Source organism: Aotus nancymaae, unplaced genomic scaffold (assembly GCF_030222135.1).
Source record: "Aotus nancymaae isolate 86718 unplaced genomic scaffold, 86718_ANA_hifiasm-v0.15.2.pri h1tg000076l, whole genome shotgun sequence".
Classification (NCBI taxonomy): Eukaryota; Metazoa; Chordata; class Mammalia; order Primates; family Aotidae; genus Aotus; species Aotus nancymaae.
Window position 1 is genome coordinate 17119948 of NW_026988491.1, and position 26915 is coordinate 17146862.

At 47.4% G+C, this 26915-nt stretch overlaps 1 protein-coding gene across 2 annotated transcripts in view; it reads right to left on the reverse strand.

Annotated features, from left to right (window-relative positions):
- Positions 1 to 26915, reverse strand: part of POLDIP3 (DNA polymerase delta interacting protein 3) — a 29729-nt gene continuing 2814 nt past the window's right edge. Inside the window, exons 2-9 of one of the 2 annotated variants that reach the window (XM_012476961.3) lie at positions 16996 to 17386; positions 16135 to 16221; positions 14225 to 14320; positions 11730 to 11909; positions 11075 to 11152; positions 7503 to 7632; positions 3764 to 3830; positions 1 to 2237 (exon numbers count right to left, since the gene is read on the reverse strand). In XM_012476961.3, coding sequence (XP_012332384.1) covers positions 2060 to 2237; positions 3764 to 3830; positions 7503 to 7632; positions 11075 to 11152; positions 11730 to 11909; positions 14225 to 14320; positions 16135 to 16221; positions 16996 to 17386 — 1207 coding nt within the window. In that variant the 3' untranslated portion in view covers positions 1 to 2059. The remainder of the gene's footprint in view (positions 2238 to 3763; positions 3831 to 7502; positions 7633 to 11074; positions 11153 to 11729; positions 11910 to 14224; positions 14321 to 16134; positions 16222 to 16995; positions 17387 to 26915) is intronic. The other variant, XM_012476962.2, reaches the window with a different exon arrangement.

Genomic DNA, 26915 nt, shown 5'->3' on the forward strand with positions numbered 1-26915 from the left:
TAGGAATAACAAACGTTTATTCAGAAATGGATAAGTAATACATAATCACCCTTCATCCCTTAATGCCTCTTCCTCTCTTTTTGCACAAGAAACACAGATGGGTAACATAGGGGCATGGGAAGTGGAGGTGAAGAAGGACACAGGACTGGCCCACCACCTTCTCTTCCCTGTCGCCCAAGGTGACAGCTTATACAGTGGAGGAGGCAAATAGGTCCCCTCAATGTACCAGATGATCACCTACAGCACCAGCTCCAGATGGCTGCAGCTGGGCTCAATGAAACTCTGTGACAACCAGAAAAGATCAGCTTTGGGATTAGAGGGTAAAGCCTCGTGGCAGGATATTTACCGTCCCAACCCTAAGTAAAGTCCAAGCAGTGAGCCCCGTTCCCAGTACCTGAAAAACCAGGTCCTACTGCCTTCTGGGTGCTCTCTTGGGCCAGAAAGGGTAAAGTGTAGGAGGAATGTCTTCCAGCTGCTAACGAGAAGTCAGTGTGCACCCACTTGAAGGGATTAAGAGAATAAAAAGCAGCATCTTTAAAGAACTGGAAGTGGAGCACCACCAGGCCCCTTCCTTGGCCTTTCCTGGCCTGGGCAACCTCAGAGCCTGAGGATTGACGCTGGGTTCAAACCCTGGGTCCTTCCTGCCTGACAGCTGACCTCTGCAAACATGAGTTTCTGGGTTTTTCCTTTACTGGGCTAGCCTCAAGCAAGTCTTGGGCACTCTGTCTCCAGCATGCACCTTTCCCAGTACTTGTGACTGATTCTGCAGAGTTCTGATAATCCTGCTCCCCAACTGGCTCCAACTCTGCCAACCTGGATTCCCTTCAGTTCCAACAAACCAGCAGGGGACCACTCAGTGACACCAGAGGCAACACTGGCCTGGTAATTCAGGGATGGCCCTTGGGCTCTATAGCTTTGTGCCCACTGCCGGCACCTATGCTGGGGAAACAGCTTGCCTAGTGGAGTTGCCCTGTTCCCTTGACTCCTCCTCTGCCAAGGCAGAAAAATATCCCTCTGGTCATGGATGGATGGGTCACTCACAAAAGTGGGAACGCTGGGTGGCAGCTAGATATATGCCTCTGGGCATCCCTGACCACTGTTCTGTAGACAACTGAGGCTAGAAATGGAGAGCCAGGAGCAAACCAACCTCTTGCATGCAAATAAGCCCCAACCCTGCCGTGTTCCAGAATGGGAGGTGGAGCCTTTGAAAGACCCAATCTGAGGAGAGCCGGCAGCTGCATCAAAACCAGGGTGTGATGAGTGCCAGGCTAGGTGAGAACCGGGAGGGCTCACAACACAACCCCCCTCCCAGCAGTGACACCCATAAGGGAAAAAGACCTGGGGTGGGGCATTCAACACAACTCAAGGGCAAGGTGAACTCTAGAGAACCACCTCTGGGCGGAGGCAGTGTGGGCCTCCAAGCCAAGCACACTCCTGGACAGACTCTTCCCAGCGGTGCAGCTTCATCCTGCCCTTGCCACTAGTGAGGCCTGGAGCTAATGCGGAGAGGACAAGAGGCCTGAGAACTGCTTCCCACCCAGGCATCTCCACTGACCAGGCAGAGGAGCAGCACAGCTCTCAGGCCGACCTGGTTCCTGTCAGGATGGCAGGGCTTTCCATCTCGTGTTATTTGAAAAGCTTAACGTAGACAAAGGAAAGGCAGCCCCGTGGCCCCTGGAAAAACCAGGGTCCTTCAGACAGCCCCTGCCCTGCATCCTATGGGGCCACAAGAAAGCCACCCAGAGAATTTAGTGTACCATTTCCAAATAAAAAATCCACTTAGGGCTGAGGCTGGGGGAGGCACGCTCTGAAAAACACAAGCCTACCTTAGCGATGAGATGGAGAAGAAACATACTATAGGAAACGTTAACAGAGAAGAGTACAGGGCAGAACACAACACAGAAATGCGGGTCCCATCCAGTGAGGAAGCGCTTTACCCCCGGCGACCCTGCCCACGCTCAGGGGTCTCCAGTCCGATGGCCCATTGGTCACAAGCTTTGCCTTGGGGAAACAGAGCCACCCTCCTCTGCCCCCACTTCTGGCTGCCTCACTCCCCTGCTCAAAGCTTGATTTTGAATTCTGTGGGCTGTGTGGTCACAGAGGCCCCTGAGGACTTGAAGAGAGCCTTCAGGATGGTGTCAGGGTCCACTTCAGCAGGGGGGTTGGAGGAGGAGGCAGAGTTCACCCTGCGAGGCAGCTCACTCTCCTTTTTCACCGAGGGGCTGTCACTCAGCCGCCTGTAGAGAGCAGAGAAGAGGCAAAAGTTCTTGTCAGTTTTTCCTTAGATGGGGAGGGGATCCACCATTTACTGGGCATCTGTCATGAGCGAGGCACTGGGTATAGCACTTTCCAGTCCCCTTCATCTCATTCCATCTTGCAGTAAACTCGATCACGGCTCAGAGCAGCCTTGATCTCCTGCGCTCAAGCGGTCCTCCTGCCTCAGCCTCCTGAGGAGCTAGGACTATAGGCGTGCACCACCATGTCTGGAAAATATTTTTAAATTATTTGTAGAGACCAGGTCTTGCCATGTGGCCCAGGGTGCGTTTTTCTTATTTAATGACGAGAAAACAGAGATGCAGGCAGTGCTATGTTTTAGGGTTTTGTGAGGGTTTTTTAGAGACAGTCTCACTGTCACCCAGGCTGAAGTGCAGTGGCATGATTGTGGCTCACAACAGTCTCGACCTTTCAGGCTCAAGAGGTCCTCCCACCTCAGCCCCCCAAGTAACCGGGACTATAGGTGCATTCCACCACTCCTGGCTAATTTGAGATTTTACGTTTAGGAAACACTGCATGTTCCTCCTGGATGGTAACATACATTAGCATATCATTAGGGTATCTCACAACCTGAGAAGCCCAAAAGTGAAACAGATTTAACTCTGTTTAGCCCAATGGTTCCCAAACTTGTTAGGTTATCAAACTTTAAGAAATATTTTTAGAATACAACTTATTCCTAGAACACAGTTTAAGCAACTCATCCAAATCACACAATTCATTACCCAGGGTTCAAATCCTAGTCTTTTTAAATCTCAAACTCTATTTCAGGCCTGCCCACACTATTCCACTCACCTTGCCAAGTCTAAGCTCTTCCCTGGTATCTGCCTCCTTATCTAGAACATGATGTCCTCACAGTCTCCACATTTTATGCATCTCAGGCTTCAAAAAAGCCCTCAGTCTTGGGCCAGACACGTATACTCAGCTGTGTGTAACAAAAGCCTTCAATGGCTTCCCATTGTACTTAAAGCCAAATCCAGCTGGGTGTGGAGTGTAGTCTCAGCGCCTGTAGTCTCAGCTCCTCAGGCAGCTGAGATGAGAGGGTTGCTTGGAGTTTGAGACCAGCCTGGGCAACACATTGAGATTCTCAAAATAACTTAAAAAAAAAAACAAACCCATTGGGGAACAAAATGAGAGGTGGCATCTGGTGGTGTCTCCATCAGAGCCAATCATGAGGTGGAGCCTGTGTTCCCGGATAATGCACACAGGCGGGAGACCCAAGCCACCTCCCACCATTCTCCACTCAGATGTTTCTAAAGCAGAAGGCTGAGAACCAGATCATAGTGCTAGCCCCTGTAGGGTCAACCCCTGGGGAAATGACAAAGCAAACCATTTTGGTCAAGTTTAAGGATTTGAAACAACCAGCTGCCATTGGAACAGAGGAAATGGAATGGGGGGATGAGGGAGAGCTGTGATGCAGGCAGTTTACCCATTAGAATAAAAAGAGATGGAGGGAGCTCCCTCTCCCCAGGACCCCGCCTTTGGAACTCACAGCAGGATAGGCTGGTCTGAGGTGATAACGTTCCCATTCATGTGAAGGTTGCACTTCATTGGCTGCCCTGAAAAAACAGAGAGAGAAAAAGGCTCTGCTATGAGACCTCAGCTCCTCACACAAGAGGACAAAGGCTGTACCTCCATCATCAATGGTCAAAGCACCCACCACCGGCAGTTCTGGCTCAATAGATGGAGACAAGGCTGCATGGTTCCAGCAAAGCCAGATACTAAGAAAATCCCAGGGCATGAGGAAACCTCAGCAATGGGGGCTCCAAGAGGCAAAGTGGCAACAAACCTTGCTTTGTACAGGAGATGAGTGGAAGTGAGGGAGAAAGGAGATCAATGTGAAGCCATCCCAGTAGTAAGGGAAAAGGTTTCTGCTATCAAATTAAGTGAAGACAATCAAAAGCATTATGCACAGGATTCTACTCTGTCTACAAAAGATTAACTGCTAGGAAGACCACACTCCCACTGTATATAAGATGTCACATGTGTAACGGTAATAGCACAAAAAAAGGGAAGAAGGAATAGGGCCATGTAGAAGTAATATTTCCATATCTTACTTTTATCATTAAAGGAATTAAAATGTTAGAAAAAAATTATTCATGTAACGCAAAAGAAAAGCCACTAAAGAAGAACCAAAAAGTGAAATGGAAGAAATAAAACTAATTATCAACATTAAATATGAGTGGATTAAATAATCCAATCTAAAGACAGAGATTGTCAGATTGGATTAAAATAAAAATAACCAGTAAGATCTAACTATACACTCTCTCTACAAGAGATACATTTTTACAGTCCATGAGAGAAAAAGATTGAAAGAGTGGACCAGGCACGGCGGCTCATGCCTGTAATCCCAGCACTTTGTGAGGCTGAGGTGGCCAGATCACTTAAGGCCAGGAGTTTGAGAGCAGCCTGGCCAACATCGCAGAAACCCTGTTTCTACTAAAATCACCACACACCTGGGTGTGGTGATGCTCACCTGTAGTCTCAGTCACTCAGGAGACTGAGGCACAAGAATCACTTGAACCCAGGAGGCAGAGGTTGCAGTGAGCCGAGATCATGCCACTGCATACCAGCCTGGGCAACCGAGTGAGACTCCATCTCAAAAAAAAGTGAAAAAAGATGTATCACCCAAATAGCAACCCTAAAAAAGCTGGTGTTTTACTTTTAGCTATTACTAACATAAACTTAAATAAACGTTAAAACAAACCAAAAAAATGTTACTAGCAATATAGAGGGAATTTAAAGGGTCAATTCATCAAGAAGAAAACAATCATAAATATTTATGCAACTAACAGAGCCTCAAATACATAAAATAAAAATAAACAGAAGTGAGAGAAATAGACAAACAGTAATAAAGATCTCACCAGGTGTGGTGGCTCACACCGTAATACCAGCATATTGGGAGGCCTAGGTGGGCGGATCACTTGAGATCAGGAGCTCTAGACCAGCCTGGCCAATGTGGTGAAACCCCATCTCTACTAAAAATACAAAAATTAGCTGGGTGTGGCAGCAGGCGCCTGTAATCCTAGCTACTCAGGAGGCTGAGACAGAAGAATCGCTTCAACCCAGGAGGCAGAGTTTGCAGTAAGCAGAGACCAAGCGACTGCAACTGGGCAACAGAGGGAAACTCCAGCTCAAAAACAAACAACCCCTCAATATTTCACTTTGAATACTAGATAGAACCAGGCAGATCAACAATGAAACAGCACTTTATCACTATAAAGCAACTAGACATAATAGACATCTACAGAACACTCCACCTAACAACAACAAAATACATATTCTCCTTAAACATTCAAAGAACAGAAGAAAATCTGGGAAACGCATGAATATATGGAAATTAAAACAATCCTAAATAACCAATGATTCAAAGGAGAAATCACAAAGAAATTAGCAAATAATTCAAGATGAACCAAAATGAAGGCATGATATACCAAAACATGGAACGCAGTTAAAGCAATGCTTAGAAGATATATAGCTATAAATGCACATACAGTCATGTATCATTTAACCAAGGGAATACATTCCAGGTGCAGTGGCAGGATCACAGCTCACCACAGCCTCAACTTCCCAGGCTCAGGTGATCCTCAGCCTCCCCAGCAGCTAGGACTACAGGCACACGCCACCACGCCCAGCTAATTTATTTTTTGTAGAGGCAGGGTCTTGCCACGTTGCACAGGCTGGTCTCCAGCTTCTAGGCTCAAGTAATCCTCCTGTCTCCACCTCTCAATTTGCTAGTTACAGGCTTGAGCCACCACACCTGGCTGTACAGCATGTTACTCTACTGAATATGGCAGGCAACTGTATTTGCACATCTAAACATAGAAAAAGTACCATAAAAATATGGTATTATAATGTTATGGGCCCACTGTCATATATGTGGTCTGTTGTTGACCAAAAAGTCAATACAGCATATGAATACATTAAAAAGGAGAATCCAAAACACCTACAGAATGCGAGAAAATACTGGTAAATCACTTTTCTGATAAGGGACTAAAAAACATGTAAAGTACTTTTACAACTCAATAATAAAAAAGAATCTAATTAAAAAGTGGACAAAGATACTGAATAGGTATTTTTCCAAAGAAGACAGTCAGGTGCGGTGGCTCACGCCTGTAATCCTAGCACTTTGGGAGGCTGAGGTGGGTGGATCACCTGAGGTCAGGAGTTCAAGACCAGCGTGGCCAACATGATGAAACCCCATCTCTACTAAAAATACAAAAAATTAGCTGGGCGTGGTGGCACGTGCCTGTAGTCCCAGCTACTCAGGAGGCTGAGGCAGGAGAATCACTTGAACCCAGGAGGTGGAGGTTGCAGTGAGCTGAGATCATTCCACTGCACTCCAGCCTGGGCAAAAGAGTGAGACTCAAAAGAAGAAGAAAAAGAAAAAGAAGTGTGTTTCCACATCCAAGCATATGACAAAAAATAAAACAAAAATCAAAAACAACAGAAATTTAAAATTTAAAACTAAACCAAAAATTAAAAAAATAAGTTTTTTAATGACATGCAAATGGCCAATAAGCACATGAAAAGGTGCTCCACATCATTAGCCATGGGGAAATCAAATCAGAACTCCACTGACTCACCCAGGGGAGCTCACCCAGGTGCCAAGATTTAGCCAAGGCTCCAGGTCTTTTATTTGTAATTTTTTTACTGTTGTATTGTTTTATTAGTCTCTGCTTCTCCACTTCTAGCACAGGGCCTTGGTCCACAGTAGGCACTCAATACATACTGAAAGAACAAATGAGTGGAAAAGGAGCATGGCAGACAGAATTCTTCTCTATGGCCTGTCTAGAGATGAAAAATAAGAACCTGAAGTCAATAAGGTCTGTTGTTTACCCACTAGGAGCAGCTCTCACCCAGGTGCCAACATTCAGACAAAACTCCAGGCCTTTGAGGAACCTCTGCCCTAGCAGTGAGCAGACCAACATCTGGAAGGGAAAAGCTGTGGCTCTTGACTACCCTGGCAAGACCCCTTAAGAGAATCATCCATGGAGAAATGGTATTTTTCTTTTTCCTGGGCTTAAAAGCTTAAGGGCTGGGTGAAAACCCAGGGCCCTGTGTAACCCACAGCTCAGCACTACTCAGGGACTGCACAGCAGTTCCTGATGCAGAGGAGGCCCCAGAGATGGGTTCCACGCATCTCAGAGAGACTTCCCCAGGAAGGTCTGCTACCTGACAGCAAGTAGAGAGGAGTGGGAGAGTCAGGGGCTGTTTTCTCCCGAACTTACCGTCCAGACACCGGTTGTTGTACTTCTTATATGCAGTGATGGCATCGTCCTTTTTCACAAACACCACCTCTGCTACACCAGGATGGACCAGCCGAGCTCGCTTGAGGGCTCCACACACACAGAAAAGCTCCTGCACAGAACAAGAGGGGTTGGGATTAGGGAAGAATTTCTGACGGCCTGTCACTCACGCATGCTGAAGGCCCTGGGGTGTGGTGGCTCCACTGCAGCTAAATATGCCCCTGTGCCCGAGACTGCAGGGAGGCTCCACTGTAGGTGGTGCTCCTAAGACACCCACAGGTCTTAACACAGCACCAAATGAGGTCAGCAGTGAGAAATGGGCTTGGACTTACAAGCCCTGTATCACCTGGGACCTCCCAGGAAGCCACCACCAAAGTCTTCAGTGCCCACCTCAACAACAGGGATAAAACAGTTATGAAAATCAGAGAGCCCTGTCATGAGAATGAATGTATACAAAGAAAGACAGCTACAATATGTCACCTGGGAATCTGTTAGAAATAGAAATTCTGTAGTTCTACCCAGAGTCCTGGTTTGGCTGGATTGAAGGGTTTCCCTGGACATGGGACTTTGAGTGCTAAAACCAGGAGAGTTCCTAACAAAACTGGGACAGTCGGTCACTCTAAGTTGGACAGTCCTGAGTGTGATCCCCAGGCTCTGCTTCCTTTCCACTATGAAATGTCTAGCATGTTACTTAACTTCTCTGAGCCTGTTTCCTCTTCTGAAAATAAAAAGGATTAGCTCACTTCCCAGGGTTATTGGAAAGCTCAACTGAGATAATTTTTAAGGCAGACATCATTGCACACATCGACTCCAATCTCCACCTCATTTTATAGACAAGGCCAGGGAGGGAGCAGAATGTGCAGACAGAGGGTGACTAGCACTCACGCCACTTTTTCACCTCCAACTGCCTTCACAGGTTGCTGTGAGGGCAAAGAGAAGGTTTATGAAAAGGCCCTTAACATGATTTGTTTTTAATGATAAATATCAAAACAAGATGTCCCTCTGCACCAGCGGGAGACTGGTTACAGAATTACTCGCAGATACTGAAATCTGTGGATGCTCAGGTCCCTGCTATAAAATGCTGTTGTATTTACATATAACCTATGCACCTCGTCCAGTATACATCATCTCTACATCACCTGTAATACCCAACACAATGTAAACTCTATGTAAATAGTTGTTACACTGTAGTTCTAAAATTTGTATTATTTCTCATTATACTGTTATTTTAAAAATTTTGAGTACTTTCATTCAGTGGTTGGTTAATGAATATTTTCCTTCAGTGGTTCTGGGATGCAGAAGCCACAGATATGGAGGGCCAACTATAAATACTGGGTGTAATTCCAATGTTATTACCCTGATCCTCTCAACACTGCCTATTTGGGTAGAAGAGAAGTGACTTCCTCTGAGCGCTGATCATGACTGGCGTTTAGTTTTCCACCATAATGTATCTTCCGACAGTCTGCCTAAAGTGCCTGGCACATAGCAAGTGCTCAATAAATGGCAGTTGTTACTACGTTTATAAACAGCTTTAATTTTTTTTTTTTTTGAGACCGAGTCTCACTCTATCGCCCAGGCTGGAGTGCAATGGTGCAATCTCAGCTCACTGAAACCTCCACCTCCCGGGTTCTAAGCGATTCTCCTTCCTCAGCCTCCCGAGTAGCTGGGATTACGGTACCCGCCACCATCCTTGGCTAATTTTTGTATTTTTAGTAGAGACAGGGTTTCGCCATATTGGCCAGGCTTGTCTTGAACTCCTGACCTCAGGTGATCCACGCACCTTGGCCTCCCAAAGTGCTGGGATTACAGGCGTGAGCCACTGCACCCAGTAATCAGCTTTAATTCTTTATGACTTGTCAAGTATTACACAAAACAGGCTAGTTTCCATCCTCGTGTGCACCATTCACAGCACTGTCCCTGCTACAGGAGGAGGACATGCCAGTGACCCTGCTTAGTTCTAACATCCAGCTCACAGCACGTGTGTTTCACAATTAAGATTTAACCACCTGTAATCCTAGCACTTTGGAAGGCCGAGGCAGGCAGATTATTTGAGATCAGGAGTTCGAGACTAGGAGACCAGGAGCTCGAGACCTGGCCAACATGGTGAAACCCTGTCTCCACTAAAAATACAAAAATTAGCCAGGCGGTAGTGGTGGGCGCCTGTAATCCCAGCTACTCAGGAGGCTGAGGCAAGGAGAATTGCTTAGAATCCGGGCAGAGGTTGCAGTGAGCCGAGATCATGCCATTGTACTCTAGCCTGGGCGATAGAGAAGACTCCATCTCAAAAAAAAAAAAAAAAAATGGCAAAGTATGATGGCTCACGCCAACAATCCCAGCACTTTGGGAGGCCGAGGCGGGTGGATCACGAGTTCAGGAGTTTGAGACCAGTCTGACCAACGTGGTGAAACCCTGTCTCTACTAAAAATACAAAAATCAGCTGGGCCTGATGGTGCATGCCTGTAATCCCAGCTACTCAGGAGGCTGAGGCGGGAGAATTGCTTGAATACGAGAGGCGGAGGTTGCAGTAAGCCTGCACTCCAGCCTGGACAACAGAGCAAGACTCTGTCTCAAAAAGAAAAAATTTTAACAAATGTGATGACGAGTGTGGGTTGTTAGCCTGGGGTTCAGCTGCAGGGAGAGACTGGATTCTCCAACTATATTCATTTCATGATCTGACAGGTCAAAGGATGCCTGGATTTCTAAACTAATGGCTCTTTTGGGTGCCGGAGTGAAAATGATGTTGAAAAGAAGTCCTAGCTGCATCTAGAACCCCACTCACAGGCACTTGACAGGTTTTGCCCATGAATGCCATGCAGTGGGACAGGATGAAGCAGGAAGGCAGAGACCACCAATCCATCTCCCTTCTTTCACTTTGGAATCATCACGTAAAATCTCCAAAGGACGCAGAAAGTTCCAAAGACTCACAAGAAAATACAACTACTGGATACTGCCAGTATGGGAAGAAAGGATCCCATTTAGGACCCATTACAGCACAGATATCCCCTAACTTCTAAGACTCAGGCCAGGCACTTGGCCTTGGTTTAGAAGCCATGCAGAACAGTGAAGCAGCTGGCCTGACTGCTGTTGTTTGAAAGACCCGATTCCAGGGGTGGCCCTTGGCTGGCATCTGGAAACTCAGATCTCAGGAGGGCTCCTGCCATCCCACAGTTCACGGTGCCTCAACTGTGCAAACAACATGGTTTCTGCTCCAACACCTGCTTTCCTTCTGGGTGTCTGGAATTTTGGTACATGCTACACAGAGAATGCCGAAGTGACCAGTCCCCAGTAAAACCCCTGGGCACCCTAATGAGCTTCCCTGGTGTCCCATGTGTTGTCACAACGCTGCGAGCTGCACCCAGCATCCTGTGCAACTCTACTGGGAGGGGCCTCTGGAGGCTTGCACCTGGTTTCCCCAGACTTCACCCCATGAGTCATTTGCTCTGCATCCTTTTGCTGCTGTTAGTCTCAGTTAAGACCTGGAGATGGGGGTCTTAAGAGACCTTTGCCACAGAGGTAGATTGAGATTTAAATTTCCGGTAGGTCACAGTACTTACAACAATGTCCTCCTCAGTGACTCGAGGGTGCAGATTATTCACAGTCATCTTGGTGCCTTCTAGTGGGCTGAGGACAGGCTGCCACAGAGACAAGAGCGTTACCAGAAGCTGGACAGCTGATGAGCACTCCCGCAACAGAAATTCCTCCAGGCACGTGACCAGGAAGGCCCAGAGGAAAGCTCCATGGAGTTACCACAACTGGGCCCACTGAACTTCAGTGTGCACTATGGCCCCACCACTCTATGCTAAAAGCATGGACCCTCTCCCATCTCCCGAATATGCAAGCCTCTCAGGCCCTGAGCCTCTGTCTGGAAGGATCTACCTAATGGCTCATGCTTCCAGACCCACTCAGTTAAAAGAGCCCTTTTCCCCAGACTTCTCAACTGGAATAAGATGCTCTGTCCTCAGCACTCCTAACTGCTTTCTTCTGGGAGAGCCTCTACCATAGCACCAGACACCACAATCTCTCAGCAGGTCTGCTATCTCCACGAGCCTGTAAGCTTTGAGGGCAAGAGTCCCTAGGTCTTGGTTTGCTCATCTGTAGAACGAAGGTGGCAATGCCCACCTCACAAAGGTGTTATGGGGATGCAATGAGATACACAGAGCATACAGCCCTCCTGACCCCTAACTACTGTGGTCGCCACCGTCATCTCACCTCAGCAGGTGGCAGCTCTTTGGGGGGTTCTTCCTTGTTCACCAGTGTCCGGGACATGTTGGTCAAGGCTTTTGTTCGAATAGAGGAGGGGAGAGCAGGAGCTGTGTATGCATCATTCTGAACCACTTTGGTAAGAGGGAGGGCCTTGGACATGGAAAGCTTGGAACTGCTTAGCCCAGCCTAAACAGAGACAGAAAGAAATCTGAGAAGCCAGACCTGGAATGTTCTGAAGAAACCCCACAGCTTGCTGAGAGCATGAACCTTTGATGCCTCCCAGCCATCAGAGGGAAGGGACAGGAGGAGAGAAAAGCACACACCTGAGCACACACTCACAGAAGCCACTCTCCACAGAGCTGGACCCTCCTGGCAGGAAGCTTCCAGACAGCAGTGGCCTGGAAACTTACCCAGGAGCCACAGGCTCATCCATACCAGTTAACTTTCTAAAAATCCCACAATTTGAGGCTGGTCAGAAGGAGAAAAGCTAGGCCAGGCACAGTGATCATACCTGTCATCCCAGCACTCTGGGAGGCTGAGGTGAGAGGACTGCTGAGCCCAGGAGTTCAAGACAGACCTGGGCAACACAGTGAGACCTCATCTCTACAACAAATGTAAAAGACCCGCTCTGCCTATGGAGTAGCCATTCTTTTATTCCTTTGTTTTCTTAATAAACCTGCTTTTTGCTTAAAAAAAAAAAAATTGAAATGCCAGAAGCTTGAGAAAAGTTCATTCCTAGATATGGTTCTATTGCAATGTGCTGATCACCACTCTTAAGAGGGACCAGAACTCAGCTTTTTGGTTCCTTTTCTGACCATGCAGCAGTGCCACACACAGCTTTGGCCTCATCAGCTCCCAGACTGTCATGGACATGCTGGCAGTCAGCAGTGCAGATAACCAAAAACAGACCCTCCCATCTAGATGTGGTCCTTTGGAAACAAACTCCCTTGTATTCATGTGTCTGAGGAAGACGGTGCATAAAGCAGAAGTGACAGGGGGCCCTGCTGATTTAGGGCAGTGTTTATAGGCACTGATGCAGGGAGATGGGAGGAATGCAGCAGGAGAGGCAGATCAGAGCATGGGCAGGGGCAATTCACCATGCTTCTCCAAGTCTGAGTGATCCCCATGCTGGATTCCACATTCCTCACAGCTTTCTGAGTCTCCAGGGCCAGGACCACACAGTGATTACACACGGGGCCCCAAGACCCAAACTGCTCAGGCTCCATTTCAGATCCACGGCTTCTCCTCAGCTGAGTGATGTCAAGCAGGCTGATTTCACCTCTCCATGCCTGCTTCCTCATCCATAGAGGGTAATCAACAGTACCCATCTCACTGGGTACAATATGCGTTAGTATAAATATGGCATTTATTTAATTAGGGTATCAAGTAGGGATAGAGACTCACTGAGCAAGCTGACAGTTCCCTTGGTAGCAGACTTGAGCAGTCTAATTATTGGAAAGGCCTGGTCCCTTCGTAAAGAAACAACTGGCATCATTCAGCTTCACAATGTATCTCTTTTTTTTTTTTTTAAGACAGAGTCTCACCCTGTCGCCCAGACTGGAGTGCAGTGGCACAATCTTGGTTCACTGCAACCTCTACCTCCAGATTCAAGAGATTATCCTGCCTTAGCCTCCCAAGCAGCTGGAATTACAGGCACCCGCCACCACACCTGGCTAATTTTTTAAATTTTTAGTAGAGACGGGATTTCACCATGTTGGCCAAGCTGGTCTCAAACTCCTGACCTCAGGTAATCTGCCCACCTAAGGCCTCCCAAAGTGCTGGGATTACAGATGTGAACCACTGCACCCCGCCAGCTTCACATTACTCTTAATTAGTAACCAGGAGACTGGTCCACATACTCAGAACAGTAACCAAAACTGAGTTTCTGAGCTTCTGAAGGAAAAATTAAAGAGGTGCCTGCCACGAGGACCTACCTGGCAGCCCACTGGCCTCCCTGCCTGACACCTGGCTATACCGCGGGGCTGAGTAGCATGGATCTCCCCGATGCTCTCAGATGCTGTTTTCTTTCCTTCTCTGGATGTCTGGCCAGCACTCTAGTCTAACAAGCTTTCCCTGCATGCAGGCTGCACCTGGTAGAGCCCACAGATCAGGTGACATGTATTCCTGCTAATGCCAACTAACGGAATCCAGACTCCAAGAGCAGCGCCAGACCTGCTGACCAGAGAGAGTCACCGAGCATGCAGGATGGCCAGCCACCAAGGAAAGAACAGACCCCCACTGTGAGGTCACTCGCATTTCCCTATACTGTCTCAAACACAGCAACTGGGAGCTGCGGCCCTGTACTCTACTTACTGTGAGACCTTAAATCGGTAGGCAACCCAGTCTCGGCATTTATAAAACTAAGGGGTCAGACTAGTTCCAGCTCTGAAAATCTTACGGCCCAAACAAAGAAGTATTTCTGCACTGAAAGGCTCTCTTTGCCACAACCTCTCCCACCTGCCTGATCAAACACACTGTAAGAATAAGGTGAAATACTATACCGTATGGTGGAGAAAGCCACCTGAGGCTGCAAACTTCATCTGTTTAGTAGGAATGGAAGCTATACCATCGTCTTCTTCATCCAGGTCATATAAATTCTGAGAATATAAAGAAATATAAGTAAATATGCATGTGGGCCCTCAAAAGACATCCAGAACAGGCATGGCAAGGAGATGGCTGCTGGAGAAAGGAACCAAAGGAGAAGTGGGCACAGGGGTGATGGTGCCTGGGGAGACTGAGGACCAAGTCCTGACAGGCTGACTCCCTGCTCACAAGTTGCAGTGAAAGTTCTACAACTCACAGGCACACCAGAAGTCCCTTTTTCCCAGTGGGCAGTATCAATCCAGAGTTCCTAAAATGTTTATTCATATCCTTTGGCTTGGGAAGTCCATCCTTGTTAATATGGCCTACAGAAATAAACCCAAACCCTAGAAAGAGCTTTATCTACAAAGATGTTCATAGCAGAAGGATTTCTTTCTTTCATTTTTTGAGACGGAGTTTCGCTCGTCGCCCAGGCTGGAGTGCAATGACACGATCTTGGCTCACCACAACCTCTGCCTCCCAGGTTCAAGTGGTTCTCCTGCCTCAGCCTCCAGAGTAGCTGGGATTACAGGCATGTGCCACCACGCCTGGCTAATTTTATATTTTTAGTAGAGGCACGGTTTCTCCATTTTGATCAGGCTGGTCTCAAATTCCTGACCTCAGGGGATCGCCCGCCTCAGCCTCCCAAAGTGCTGGGATTACAGGCCTGAGCCACCACGCCTGGCTAGCAGAAGGATTTTTAGCAGTGAAAATGACAGGAAAATGGTTTCAATAAAACTGGAATGCCAACTCAATGGATTCTGCAGTTACTAAAAACGTTTACAGTAAATGTGAAATGTCACAGAAAAATTTTTGAGTTACAAAATAAAAAGGAACTATACAAAATTGGATAAGAATATAACCACAACCACAAATCTGCGTTAAGTAAAATAATGTTAGGCGTGGTGGTTCACACCTGTGCCTGTAACCCCAGCACTTTGGCAGGCCCAGGTGGGAGGATCGATTGAGCTCAGGAGTTCGAAACCAGACTGGCCAACATGGTAAGACTCCATCTCTATAAAAGTTAGCCAGATGTGGTGGTGTGCACCTGTGATCCCAGCTACTCAGGAGGCTAAGGTGGGAGGATCATTTGAGCACAGGAAGTCAAGGCTGCAGTGAGCCATGACTGCATAAAGGGGACACTCTGAGACCCTGTCTCAGATATAATTAAAATAAATAAATAATGACATGTAAGGAACTACGGCAAAATTTCAACAGTGACTGGCTTTGGAAAATAGGAACTTGAGGGACTTTTTGGCAAGTTTTCTGTATTAAGCACATAGAACTTTTTTTTCTTTTTGAGACAAGAGTCTTGCTCTGTTGCCCAGGCTGGAGTGCAGTGGGGCAATCTCGGCTCACTGCAACCTCCACCTCCTGGGATTAAGCAATTCTCCTGCCTCAGCCTCCCAAGTAGCTGGAATTACAGGCGCCTGCCACCACGATCAGCTAATTTTTGTATTTTTAGTAGAGATAGGGCTTCACCATGTTGGCCAAGCTGGTCCCGAACTCCTGACCTCAGGTGATCCGCCCACCTCAACCTCCCAAAGTGCTGGGATTACAGGTATGAGCCAGCATGCCCGGCCCATTAGAACTTTTATGGAAAAAACAAACAAACAAAAAAACTTTATTAGCCTCTCTGCCCTCTATGCCTCCCTTCTTCTATTAAGAAGTTTCTTCTTTAAACTCAAACTGCAAAAAGTTCAGCCTGCCTCCAATATTACAAACTGCGAACCTTGGAGCAAGCTTCAGTCGATCCACCCAAGCAGGCCTCATCAAAACACGTGCACACATACATGTTCTTTATGTACACACACACACTCTCTCACTCTACCTGTTTGGCCTGGTGGTTATTGACAACATTGATTCTCATTCCAGCAGGATGGGGATGAAGTGGTGCCATGGCTTTCTGCTGTGGAACCTGGAAACACTCAGTGGTCAGAATTCATCCCACAGGGTCCACGTGCATTCTCTATAAGGAGGTAGTTACTGAACTTGACACATGGTGGGTATGCAGCTCTGGTCTTTGGTAAAAGGCACTACAGAATGCTTTATCCCTCATAGTACGAAGTAACAGAAGAATCATCATCCCAGCGACCACACTGCTAACGCACATGTAGGACTTAACGGACTTGGCTCAATCAATGTTTGCTGCGGCCGCTGCTGTTCCTATTACCAAAGCTGCTATGAAGATTAAATGACATTGTTTCTTTTCCCTCTGTGGTGGCAGCTATGGAGGGTGGCCAGGGCCCTGGACTAGGGGCCAAATCCCACTGGGCTCCTACCCTGGCCCTGCCACTGCCTGATATATGATGCTGAGGGCACAGTATTTCACATCTCTGAGACTCAGGTTCTTCTTTTTTAAAACGAGGGTCACAATTCTAGGGGTGGAGTGAGGACCATACAATCAATAAATGTTTTGTCCTTTCCCTCTCTTTCTTCCACCAGTATCTCACCTGGGAAAGTCACTAAATTTCTATGGCCTTTCCCTTTCTTTTCTGTAGAACTGAGATAATACCTTTCCTTCCTCATATGGTTACCGGGCTATAACGTACTTAAAGCCTCTGTAAGGAGCAAAGTGCTATACCAACACTTGAGGGGACTGTATTTTTGCCCAATCACGCCCAGCCCCTTGCCTCTGAATCTACCTTTGTTACTAGCTTTCTAGGAATTCATAACAAAAGCCACAACACACCTGGATGGTTTTGGTGAGCTTGAGGGCAGGAGTCACTGTCCCAATGGGTGGGTTCATGAAGGCAGCAGGGGAACTCCTCTTCAAGCTGATCTTCTCCCGGGCATCAGCGACCTGGCGGGGCTTCTGGGGCACTGTGGTCTGCTGCTTGCGAGAGTTCAACATCTCTCTGGCATCCTGTACTTTCCCTTTGATCCGAAACCGGGCATCTTTCTGCAAAAGCTTCTCCCGAGCATCCTTGACTCCCAGTTTGAGCCGGGCATCTGAGAGGCCAATCTTCTGCCGGGCATCAAATCTTTGCTGGAAGGTGGCTGTGCGTGCTGACTGGCTGAGAAGGCCTTGCTGAATCCCAACTCGAGATCGGACACCTCCAACTCCCGGTCTGGCATTAAGCCTGCAAATACAAATCGCAATCAATATTAAATGGATCTGGATATAACAGCAGTCTATGAAAGTAGAACTGTGGTAACACTGGGGACAGAGGAGGTCCTGGAGAATAAGAAAGCAACTCCCTGCCTGTGCCTGAGTAAACAACGATGCCTACATGAAGACTCCTTTCCTGGTTTCATGATGGCTTTTAATTTGGCAATTTAAGCAAAATTAAGAGAGAGAGACTGGCAAGTTTTATCACTAGGTAAGACTGTTTTGCTCCCTAGACCATGTATCTTGAGACACCAACATGGACAACAACCTCCCAACAATGCCAGTCAAATAAAATGAACATCCCCCAAATATAATCCCACCCATCTGAAGAGCAACTTTAGTTTCCAAGGCCCTTCCCCATCCATGTTCTCACTCAGCCCTCTGCACCCTGAGAAGTACTTACTAAGTCCACTTTACAGTGGGAGAAGCAGGCTTGGAGAGGCACAATGATTAACAAAGATTATCTCTAAGGAAGGCAGACACCACCTACTGGGCTAGGACCAAGAGAGAAAACATGTGGGTCTGGCATACACCTAGAGGAAAACAGACGACATAAAGACTTGTAGGAAAGAAAGATAAAGCTGCTCTGCAATAGCAAAAATATCAAATACGGAAAGTACTGAAATTGGAAATGACCGGGTACACGGTTCATTCACTATTTGGGTAATGGGTACACCAGAAGCCTAATCCTCCCCAGTACGCAATATAATCCATGGAACAAACATGCACATGTACGCCCGGGATTGAAAATAAAATACGTTTTTCTGGGCTGGGCGTGGTGGCTCACGCCTGTAATCCCAGCACTTTGGGAGGCCGAGGCGGGTGGATCACGAGGTCAAGAGATCGAGACCATCCTGGTCAACATGGTGAAACCCCGTCTCTACTAATAATACAAAAAATTAGCTGGGCATGGTGGCACGTGCCTGTAATCCCAGCTACTCAGGAGGCTGAGGCAGTAGAATTGCCTGAACCCAGGAGGCGGAGGTTGCGGTGAGCCGAGATCATGCCATTGCACTCCAGCCTGGGTAACAAGAGCGAAACCCCGTCTCCAAAAAAAAAAAAAAAAAAAAAAAAAAAAAATACTTTTTTTAACTGGAAACGAATGAAACTCCTTTTAAACAGGCCTGGTCTCTTTCTCAGGTTCCTCTGTTGGTCCACAGTGGCTTGAAAGTGAACAGAAGGCCCTCCTGAGTGCAGCACTGGAGATCCTCCCGGAGATCTCTGGGCTGCTTCTGTCTCCTCCCACCCCCAGGTCTCTCTACTGTAGCTGCCATTAACAGGTACTCCTGTGGCAGTTGGGGGACTCCTATGTCAAGGTGTCCTCTGGGGGAACCCTATCTGATTCCTCCAGGCCAACTCTCCTCTGTGCCTATTATTACACCTGCTTGTTTCCTTTTTTCTCTCCCCACCCTGGATGGGGCTGGGAGAGAAGAATAGGGGCTCAGTCCTTTTTCACGGCCCAGTACCTCCTAAGCGGCATCAAGCCCTGGCTGAGTGTCAGAAACTCCTGTGGAGCTTCTTAAATACACAGCTGTCCAGATCCCACCCTAGGTACTAAATCCAAAATCTGGGGGGGAAGACTGGGCATTGGCATTTTTAACTCTGCTGGTGATTCTGGAGAAGAGTCATGTTGACCTCATGTTAGAGGGTAAACTCTGTTGCATAAACGAGTTCCTACGTTGCCTCCCACTTCACTGCCTGGACCTCCCAGGAGGCATCTCTCGTACTGAGCAAGTCACTGGTACTCTCCCACTGCTGCATTGTACAAGTGGCTAGAGTGAGACTGGCTGTCAGCTCCTCTGCTAATTTTTAGCAGAAGTGAAGCCAAAGGTGAGTCTACCTGGTACCAATAAAAGCAAACCCAGACCTTCATTTTGTTATCCCTCAAATAATGAAAAAACACCTGCTGCCTCCAATATGCCAGAGACAGACCTAATGCAGTAATATAGACTGAACATCTGTGTCTCCCCAAAATTCCTCTGTTGAAACCTAATCTGCAACGTGATGGTAGTAGGAGGTGGGGGCCTTTGGGAATTGATGAAGTCATGAGGGCAGAGACTTCACATGAATGGCTTTAGTGCCCTTTATAAGGAAGAAGCCCCAGAAAGCTCCCTAGCCCCTTCTGCCATGTGAGGACGCAGCAGAAAGACCATCCAGAACCAGGAAGCAGGCAGGCCCTCATCAGACATGGAATCTGCCAGCACCCTGATCCTGGACTTCCAGAACTCTCTGTGAGAAGGAAGTTTCTGTTTTTTATAAGCTACCCAGCTTACGGTATTTTCTTATAGCAGCCTAAACAGATTAAAACAGGCAGTGGGCTGCGCATGGTGGCTCACGCCTGTAATCCCAGCACTTTGGGAGGCCGAGGTGGGTGGATCACGAGGTCAAGAGATCAAGACCATCCTGGTCAACATGGTGAAACCCCGTCTCTACTAAAAATACAAAAATTAGCTGGGCATGGTGGTGCATGCCTGTAGTCCCAGCTATTCGGGAGGCTGAGGCAGGAGAATTGCTTGAACCCAGGAGGCAGTGGTTTAGGTGAGCCGAGATCACACCACTGCACTCCAGCCTGGGTAACAAGAGCGAAACTCTGTCTCAAAAAAAAAAAACCAGGCAGTGATGCATGCTATCATTATTCTCTTTGGAAAGTGGCAAACTAAGATTTAAATACTTTCCAGTAGGTTCTGAGTGGAAGTGTCATTCATACAATTAATCAGATAAGGCTTAAGGTTTACTTGCCATCCCTGCCTTATTTTTTAATGTGAGGACTGTGGGAGATGGAGGCACTAGAGAAAGCAGGGCCAAAGGAAGGATGTCTTCAGGGGGCTGGCACATATGATTAGAGAGAAAATAAATACTTGTATGTGGTAGACGGCATTCACCCTCCCTAGGACTGGGCTACCCTAGGCTTCATGTTCCATGGCCTGCAAAGCCATGGACAACTGGGGCTATGTGTTGGGGTGACCTCAGAAACCTGCAGCTAGGCCGGGCACGGTGGCTCACTCCTGTAATCCCAGCACTTTGGGAGGCCAAGGCAGGTGAATCGCATGAGGTCAGGAGTTCAAAACCAGTCTGACTAACACAGCCAAAGCTGTCTCTATAAAAATATAAAAATTAGCCAGATGTGGTGGCATGCAACTATAATCCCAGCTACTCGGAAGGCTGAGGCAGGAGAATCACCTGAACCCAGGAGATGGAGATTGCAGTGAGCCAGGATCACACCACTGCACTCTAGCCTGGGAGAAAGGGCAAGACTGTTTCAAAAAAATAAAAATAAAGAACATAATGAATGAAAATTTTTGAGCGTTGCTGATTCAGGCTGACAAATTTTGGCACAGACTTTTTTTTTTTTTTTTAAAGAGACAAGGCTACCGGGTGCTGTGGCTCATGCCTGTAATCCCAGCACTTTCGGAGGCCGAGGCAGGTGGATCATCTGAGGTCAGGAGTTCAAGACCATCCTGACCAACATGGTGAACGCCCGTCTCTACTAAAAATACAAAACCAGCCACGTGTGGTGGCGGGCATTCATAATCCCAGCTACTCAGGAGGCTGAGGCAGGAGAATTGCTTGAACCCAGGAGGCAGAGGTTGCAGTGAGCCAAGACTGTGCCATTGTACTCCAGCCTGGGCAACAGAGTGAGATTCTGTCTCCAAAAAAAAAAACAAGGCTGGACACAATGGCTCATGCATGTAATCTCAGCACTTTGGGAGGCCAAGGTAGGAGGATGCCTTGAGCCCAGGAGATCAAGAACAGCACAGGCAACATAGCAAGACTCCTGGGATGTGGTGGCTCACACCTGTAATCTCAGCACTTTAGAAGGCTGAGGCAGGAGGATGGTTTGAGCCCAGGAGTTCAGGACCAGCCTGGGCAACATAGTGAGATGCTGTCTCTATAATAATAGAAGTAGAAAATTATCTGGGCATGAGTCTGTAGTCTCAGCTACTCCAGAAGCTTTGTTGTTTACTCCCGAAGATCACTTGAGCCCCAGAAAGCAATGTGAGCCAGAGTCCTGATACTGTCCTCCAGGCTGGGCAACAGAGCAAGACCCTGTCCAAAAATATATTTAAAAAAATAAAAAAAGACAGAATCTCATTCTGTTGCCCAGGCTGGAGTGCAGTGGTATAATCATAGCTCACTACAGCTTTGACTTCCTGGTTTCAGGTCATCCTCCTGCCTCAGTCTTCTAAGTTTTGAGCCAATATGCCCAGCTTTAGACATCTTTTAAATGTTACAACCCCATGAATTAAGTTATTATTCACAGTTTATAAATGAGGATGCTCAGAACCAAGGAGATTATCCCAAGAGCTACTAAGGGTAAGGAATGAACTTGAACTTCACTGTATCTGGTTAAAGCATCTACTAAATAAGCATGGGTCAAAAATAAAGACCAGAACTGCAAGAGTTAAGAAAAAAAAATTTTTTTTTCTTTTTTTTTGAGATGGAGTTTCACTCTTATTGTCCAGGCTGGAGTGCAATGACACGATCTCAGCTCACCGTAACCTCCGCCTCCTGGGTTCAAGTGATTCTCGTGCCTCAGCCTCCTGAGTAGCTGGGATTACAGACATGCGCCACCACGCCAGCTACTTTTCTGTATTTTTAGTAGAGACAGGGTTTCTCCATGTTGGTCAGGCTGGTCTCAAACTCCCGACCTCAGGTGACCTGTCCGGCTCAACCTCCCAAAGTGTTGGGATTACAGGTGTCAGCCACCGTGCCTAGCCCTGAAAAAACTTAGAAAAATAAAAAAGGCCAGGAGCAGTAGCTCACGCCTGTAATACACTCTGGGAGGTTCTGAGGCAGGTGGATTGCTTGAACCCAGGTGTTCAAGCGATGGGCATGAGACCAGAACACGACCCTGTCTCAAAAACAAAAACAAAATCAAAGGAATCCAAAACAAAACCAAAAAACACCACCAAAACAAAAAGAAACAATCTTCCTTATTATTGGTGTCTGGTATTTTAGTTTCAATATGTTGTTAACCCCTTAAAAATTTATCTTATATAGCTGGGTGCAGTGGCTCACGCCTGTAATCCTAGCATTTTGGGAGGCCGAGGCAGGCGGATCACAAGGTCAAGAGATGGAGACCATCCTGGTCAACATAGTGAAACCCTGTCTCTACTAAAAATACAAAAATTAGCTGGGCGTTGTGGCACGCGCCTGTAATCCCAGCTACTCAGGAGGCTTAGGCAGGAGAATTACTTGAACCTGGGAGGCAGAGGTTGCAGTGAGCTAAGATCGCGCCACTGCACTCCAGCCTGGCGCCTGGCAGAAGAGTGAAACTCTGTCTCAAAAAAAAAATTTTATTTTATATATATAAAAAGTAAGGGTGAACACTCTCCCTAGGCTGAAAAAAATCTTAGGACTCCAGTTGTGCCCAGGGATACAGAGCACTCTCTAGAGACTAAAGGGTGAGCACAAGCACCAAGGTGAGTAAGTGGGCAGCGCGCACGGAGAGAGCTCACATACCACAGTGCCTGCCTGGCAGGAGAGACCACCAAGATGCCTTGCGCTGGCATTTTTATCTATTGGAACATCCTAAAAGGCACATATGGGGGCGGGAGGTAACAGTAGTTGAGGATGTAGTAGGAGCTCCTCACAGTGGGAGGGAGTAAGCTATTTCCCCTATCTGATGTACTCAGTTCGCTGGTTCCATAGTGCTTTCAACTTCTTTCATGAACAGCTTTAGGGGGCTTCAGCGTTCAGGCTTTTTATAATCACAGCTGCTCTTCCTGCATGAAAAGACAGCTATTCATCCCAGCAGGCAGCAGCACTGGTTTCAGGCAGGCATTAGTCATAGGAAATTTTTCAAATAAACACTCCTGCTAGGGGTAGGTCTCTAAAACATAGACTCAATTATGATACCCTCCCATTCCTAGAACTGCTGAGGGCTCCTTAACAAAGCTCAACCCCTGGGGGGAGCCTCAGGTCTGGCCCCAACTTATGGCTGCAGCCTCACTCCCCACTGTAGAGACTACTGACATTCCCAAAACACATCCTGCACTTTTATCCTCAGTAAATGTTTGGGAGGTGGAAGGAGAAAGGCTTTGAGCAAGTCTCTTAATTGCCCCACCTCCATCGCCCAATCTACAGCTCTGGAATTGCTTCCGAGCCTTCGCCAGGTATTCCTCGAGGTCCTGTGAAGAGTGTCACTGGCGGGTGAGAAGGCAAATGCCGCCTGGACCCCAAATTCTCTCCCCTATAGCCCCAACTGGAACCTGGTATTCATGTGATGAGCGGGGAGGGTCTGTCTGGGCTAGGAATATCTCACCCTCCTGGCTCTGTCTGTTGAGGGCAGGGCTGCAGCCAGCTCTGGACAGATGTCCAGTCCAAAGCATCCAGGCCCAAGAAGTGGGGCCCTGGATTACTATAAAGTAGATTTTAACCCATGGGTTTAATATCTTCTCGGTTAGGGAGTGTGTGTGTTGAGGTTATTTTTATAGAGAGAAAACAGCTTAATTCTAACCATCACTAAGGGTCAATTCTGAATTTGGTGATTTAAGGCACAAAGAAAAACAAGACATTAAAATACTATCCCTTTACCAAAGAGTCCTGTGCAGATGTTTCATTTTAAAACACAATTCTTTGCCTGGAATTATGTAACAACTCATTTCCTCCTTTTTGTGTTTAGGTCTACATTTCCTTTATTTTATTTCAACAAGGAAACCAGCAATCAGTACCAGGATCAGAGTCCTGGGCTGAACTGCAAAGTTTACAATCCCCCCCTTCTCCTACAACCTCCCACTTCCAGCTCCAAGGACTCCCCAGATCAGGTGACTGACCCAGAGCTGCTCCACTCCAGTCTCCAGCACACTCAAGGCTGCCACACTGAACTGCTTGGAGGCAGCAGGCAGAAAGCTATCTGCTGAGAGTTAAACTCACCAAACTAACAAGAGAGGACATGTCAACTGACTTAACTGGGGATGCCCTCATATCTAAAGTAAGAAACTGCTGGGCGCAGTGGCTCATGCCTGTAACCCCAGCACTTTGTGAAGCGGAGGCAGAAGGACTGCTTGAGTCCCAGGGTTTGAGACCAGCCTGGGCAACATGGCCAGACCCGTCTCTACAGAAAATACAAAACTAATTAGCCAGGCATGGTGGCACGTGCCTGTGGTTCTAAGCTACTTGGCAGCCTGAGGCAGGAAGACTGCTTGAGCCCAGGAGGCGGAGGCTGCAGTGAGCCATGATCTTGCCACTGCACTCCAGTCTGGACAACAGAGCAAGACCCCGTCTCAAATAAATAAAGGAAAAAATCAACACAAGGGTCAGGCCAGCACTGCAACTGGTGCCTAATGCTATCCTGAGGAGACTTGATGGATCTTTCACAACTGAAGTCACTGGAGAGGCACAGTGGTGAGGAAAGTAGCATCCACCTCATTATGGAGGAAGGTATCACTCAAAACCATCCCCTTCTGGTTCTATCATTTCCATCAATCAAGGAATCTTTTAATAATTAATTGGAAGCCTAGGTAATAGTAATGGTAATGACTCTTTTGTTGTTTTCTTTTTTTTTTTTCCTGAGACGGAGTCTTGCTTTACCACCCAGACTAGAGTACAGTGGTGGGATTTTGGCTCACTGCAACCTCCACCTTCCGGATTCAAGTGATTCTCCTGCCTCAGCCTCCCAAGTATCTGGGATTACAGGTGCCTGCCACCTTGCCCAGCTAATTTTTGTACTTTTAGTAGAGATGGGGTTTTACCATCTTGGCCAGGGTGGTCTTGAACTCCTGACCTCATGATCCACCCACCTCGGCCTCCCAAAGTGCTGGAATTACAGGCATGAGCCACCATCTTTTCTTTCTTTTTTATTCAAATTTTTTTTTCTTTTTTTTAAAGATGGGGTTTCACCATGATGGCCAGGCTGGTCTTGAACTCCTGACCTCATGATCCACCCACCTCAGGCTCCCAAAGTGCTATGATTACAAGTGTGAGCCACCGTGCCCGGTTCTTTCTTTTTTCAAGAGATGAGGTCTTGCTCTACCAACCAGGCTAGAGTGCAGTGGTACAAGCATGGCTCACTGCAGTCTTGAACTCCTGGGCTCAGGCGATCCTCCTGCCTTAGCCTCCCAAACAGCTGGAGTTACAGGCATGAGCAACCACTGCATCCAGCTAAGACCCTTTTCTTGACTCACAAAGTGTGAGGAACACAAAACAGAATGACTGCTTTGAGAACAAGCACATTCCACAAATGTCATCCTTGTGATCACAGGAAACAGTGATCACAGTGGTGCAGAAAGAGGTTATTTACACTCCACAAGCTGGATCTTCGGCTATTTCTACTAAGAGGAAAAAGGCATTCTTAGATAGTCAAGGTTCTTCCCAAATTAACAACAAAACTATTCCTGGAATATCCATGCAACATTAAAACCAAAGTTCCAAGTATGCAGTTTCTTCTAGGCAGTATATAAAATAGAATATATGGCCAGGCGCCATGCCTCACACCCGTAATCCCAGCACTTTGGGAGGCTGAGGCAGATCACTTGAGATTAGTGAGGCAGACCAGCTTGACCAACATGGTGAAACCTTGTCTCTACTAAAAATACAAAAATTAGCTGGGTGTGGTGGCGCATGCCTACAGTTCCAGCTACTTGGGAGGCTGAGGCAGGAGAATCATTTGAACCTGGAGGCAGAGGTTGCAGCGAGTGAAGATGGCGCCATTGTACGTCAGCCTGGAAAATGAAGTGAAACTCCACCTCAAAAAAACAATAAAGAAATAAAATAAACTGGCAGGGTGCGGTGGCTCACACCTGTAATCCCAACACTTTGGAAGGCCAAGGCAGGTGGATCATGAGGTCAGGAGATCGAGACCATCCTGGCCAACATGGTGAAACCCCATCTCTACTAAAACACAAAAATTTTGCTGGGCACGGTGGCATGCACCTGTAGTCCCAGCTACTCGGGAGGCTGAGGCAGGAGAATCACCTTAACCCAGGAGGCAGAGGTTGAAGTGAGCTGAGATCGCACCACTGTACTCCATTCTGGGCGACAGAGCATCCATCTCAAAGGAATAAAATAAAATAAAATAAACTTACTGCAGGTAATGACATCTGTTCACTGAATTTGTCAGGCCCTTCACATTATCTTTTTTTTTTTTTTTTTGAGACGGAGTTGCGCTCGTTACCCAGGCTGGAGTGCTGCAATGGCGCGATCTCGGCTCACCGCAACCTCCGCCTCCTGGGTTCAGGCAATTCTCCTGCCTCAGCCTCCTGAGTAGCTGGGACTACAGGCGTGCGCCACCATGCCCAGCTAATTTTTTGTATTTTTAGTAGAGACAGGGCTTCACCATGTTGACCAGGATGGTCTCGATCTCTTGACCTCGTGATCCACCCGCCTTGGCCTCCCAAAGTGCTGGGATTACACCCTTCACGTTATCTTAACAGGGACCCGTGGATCTAGCTTTTCTCTTTGTTGGCTGTGCAAGTGAAATAAAAAAGAAGTTTCTAGAACACAGCATGCACTCCAGGTCCTCCACGCTGGTCTCTCTGCCCGCACTCTTTGCCACAATC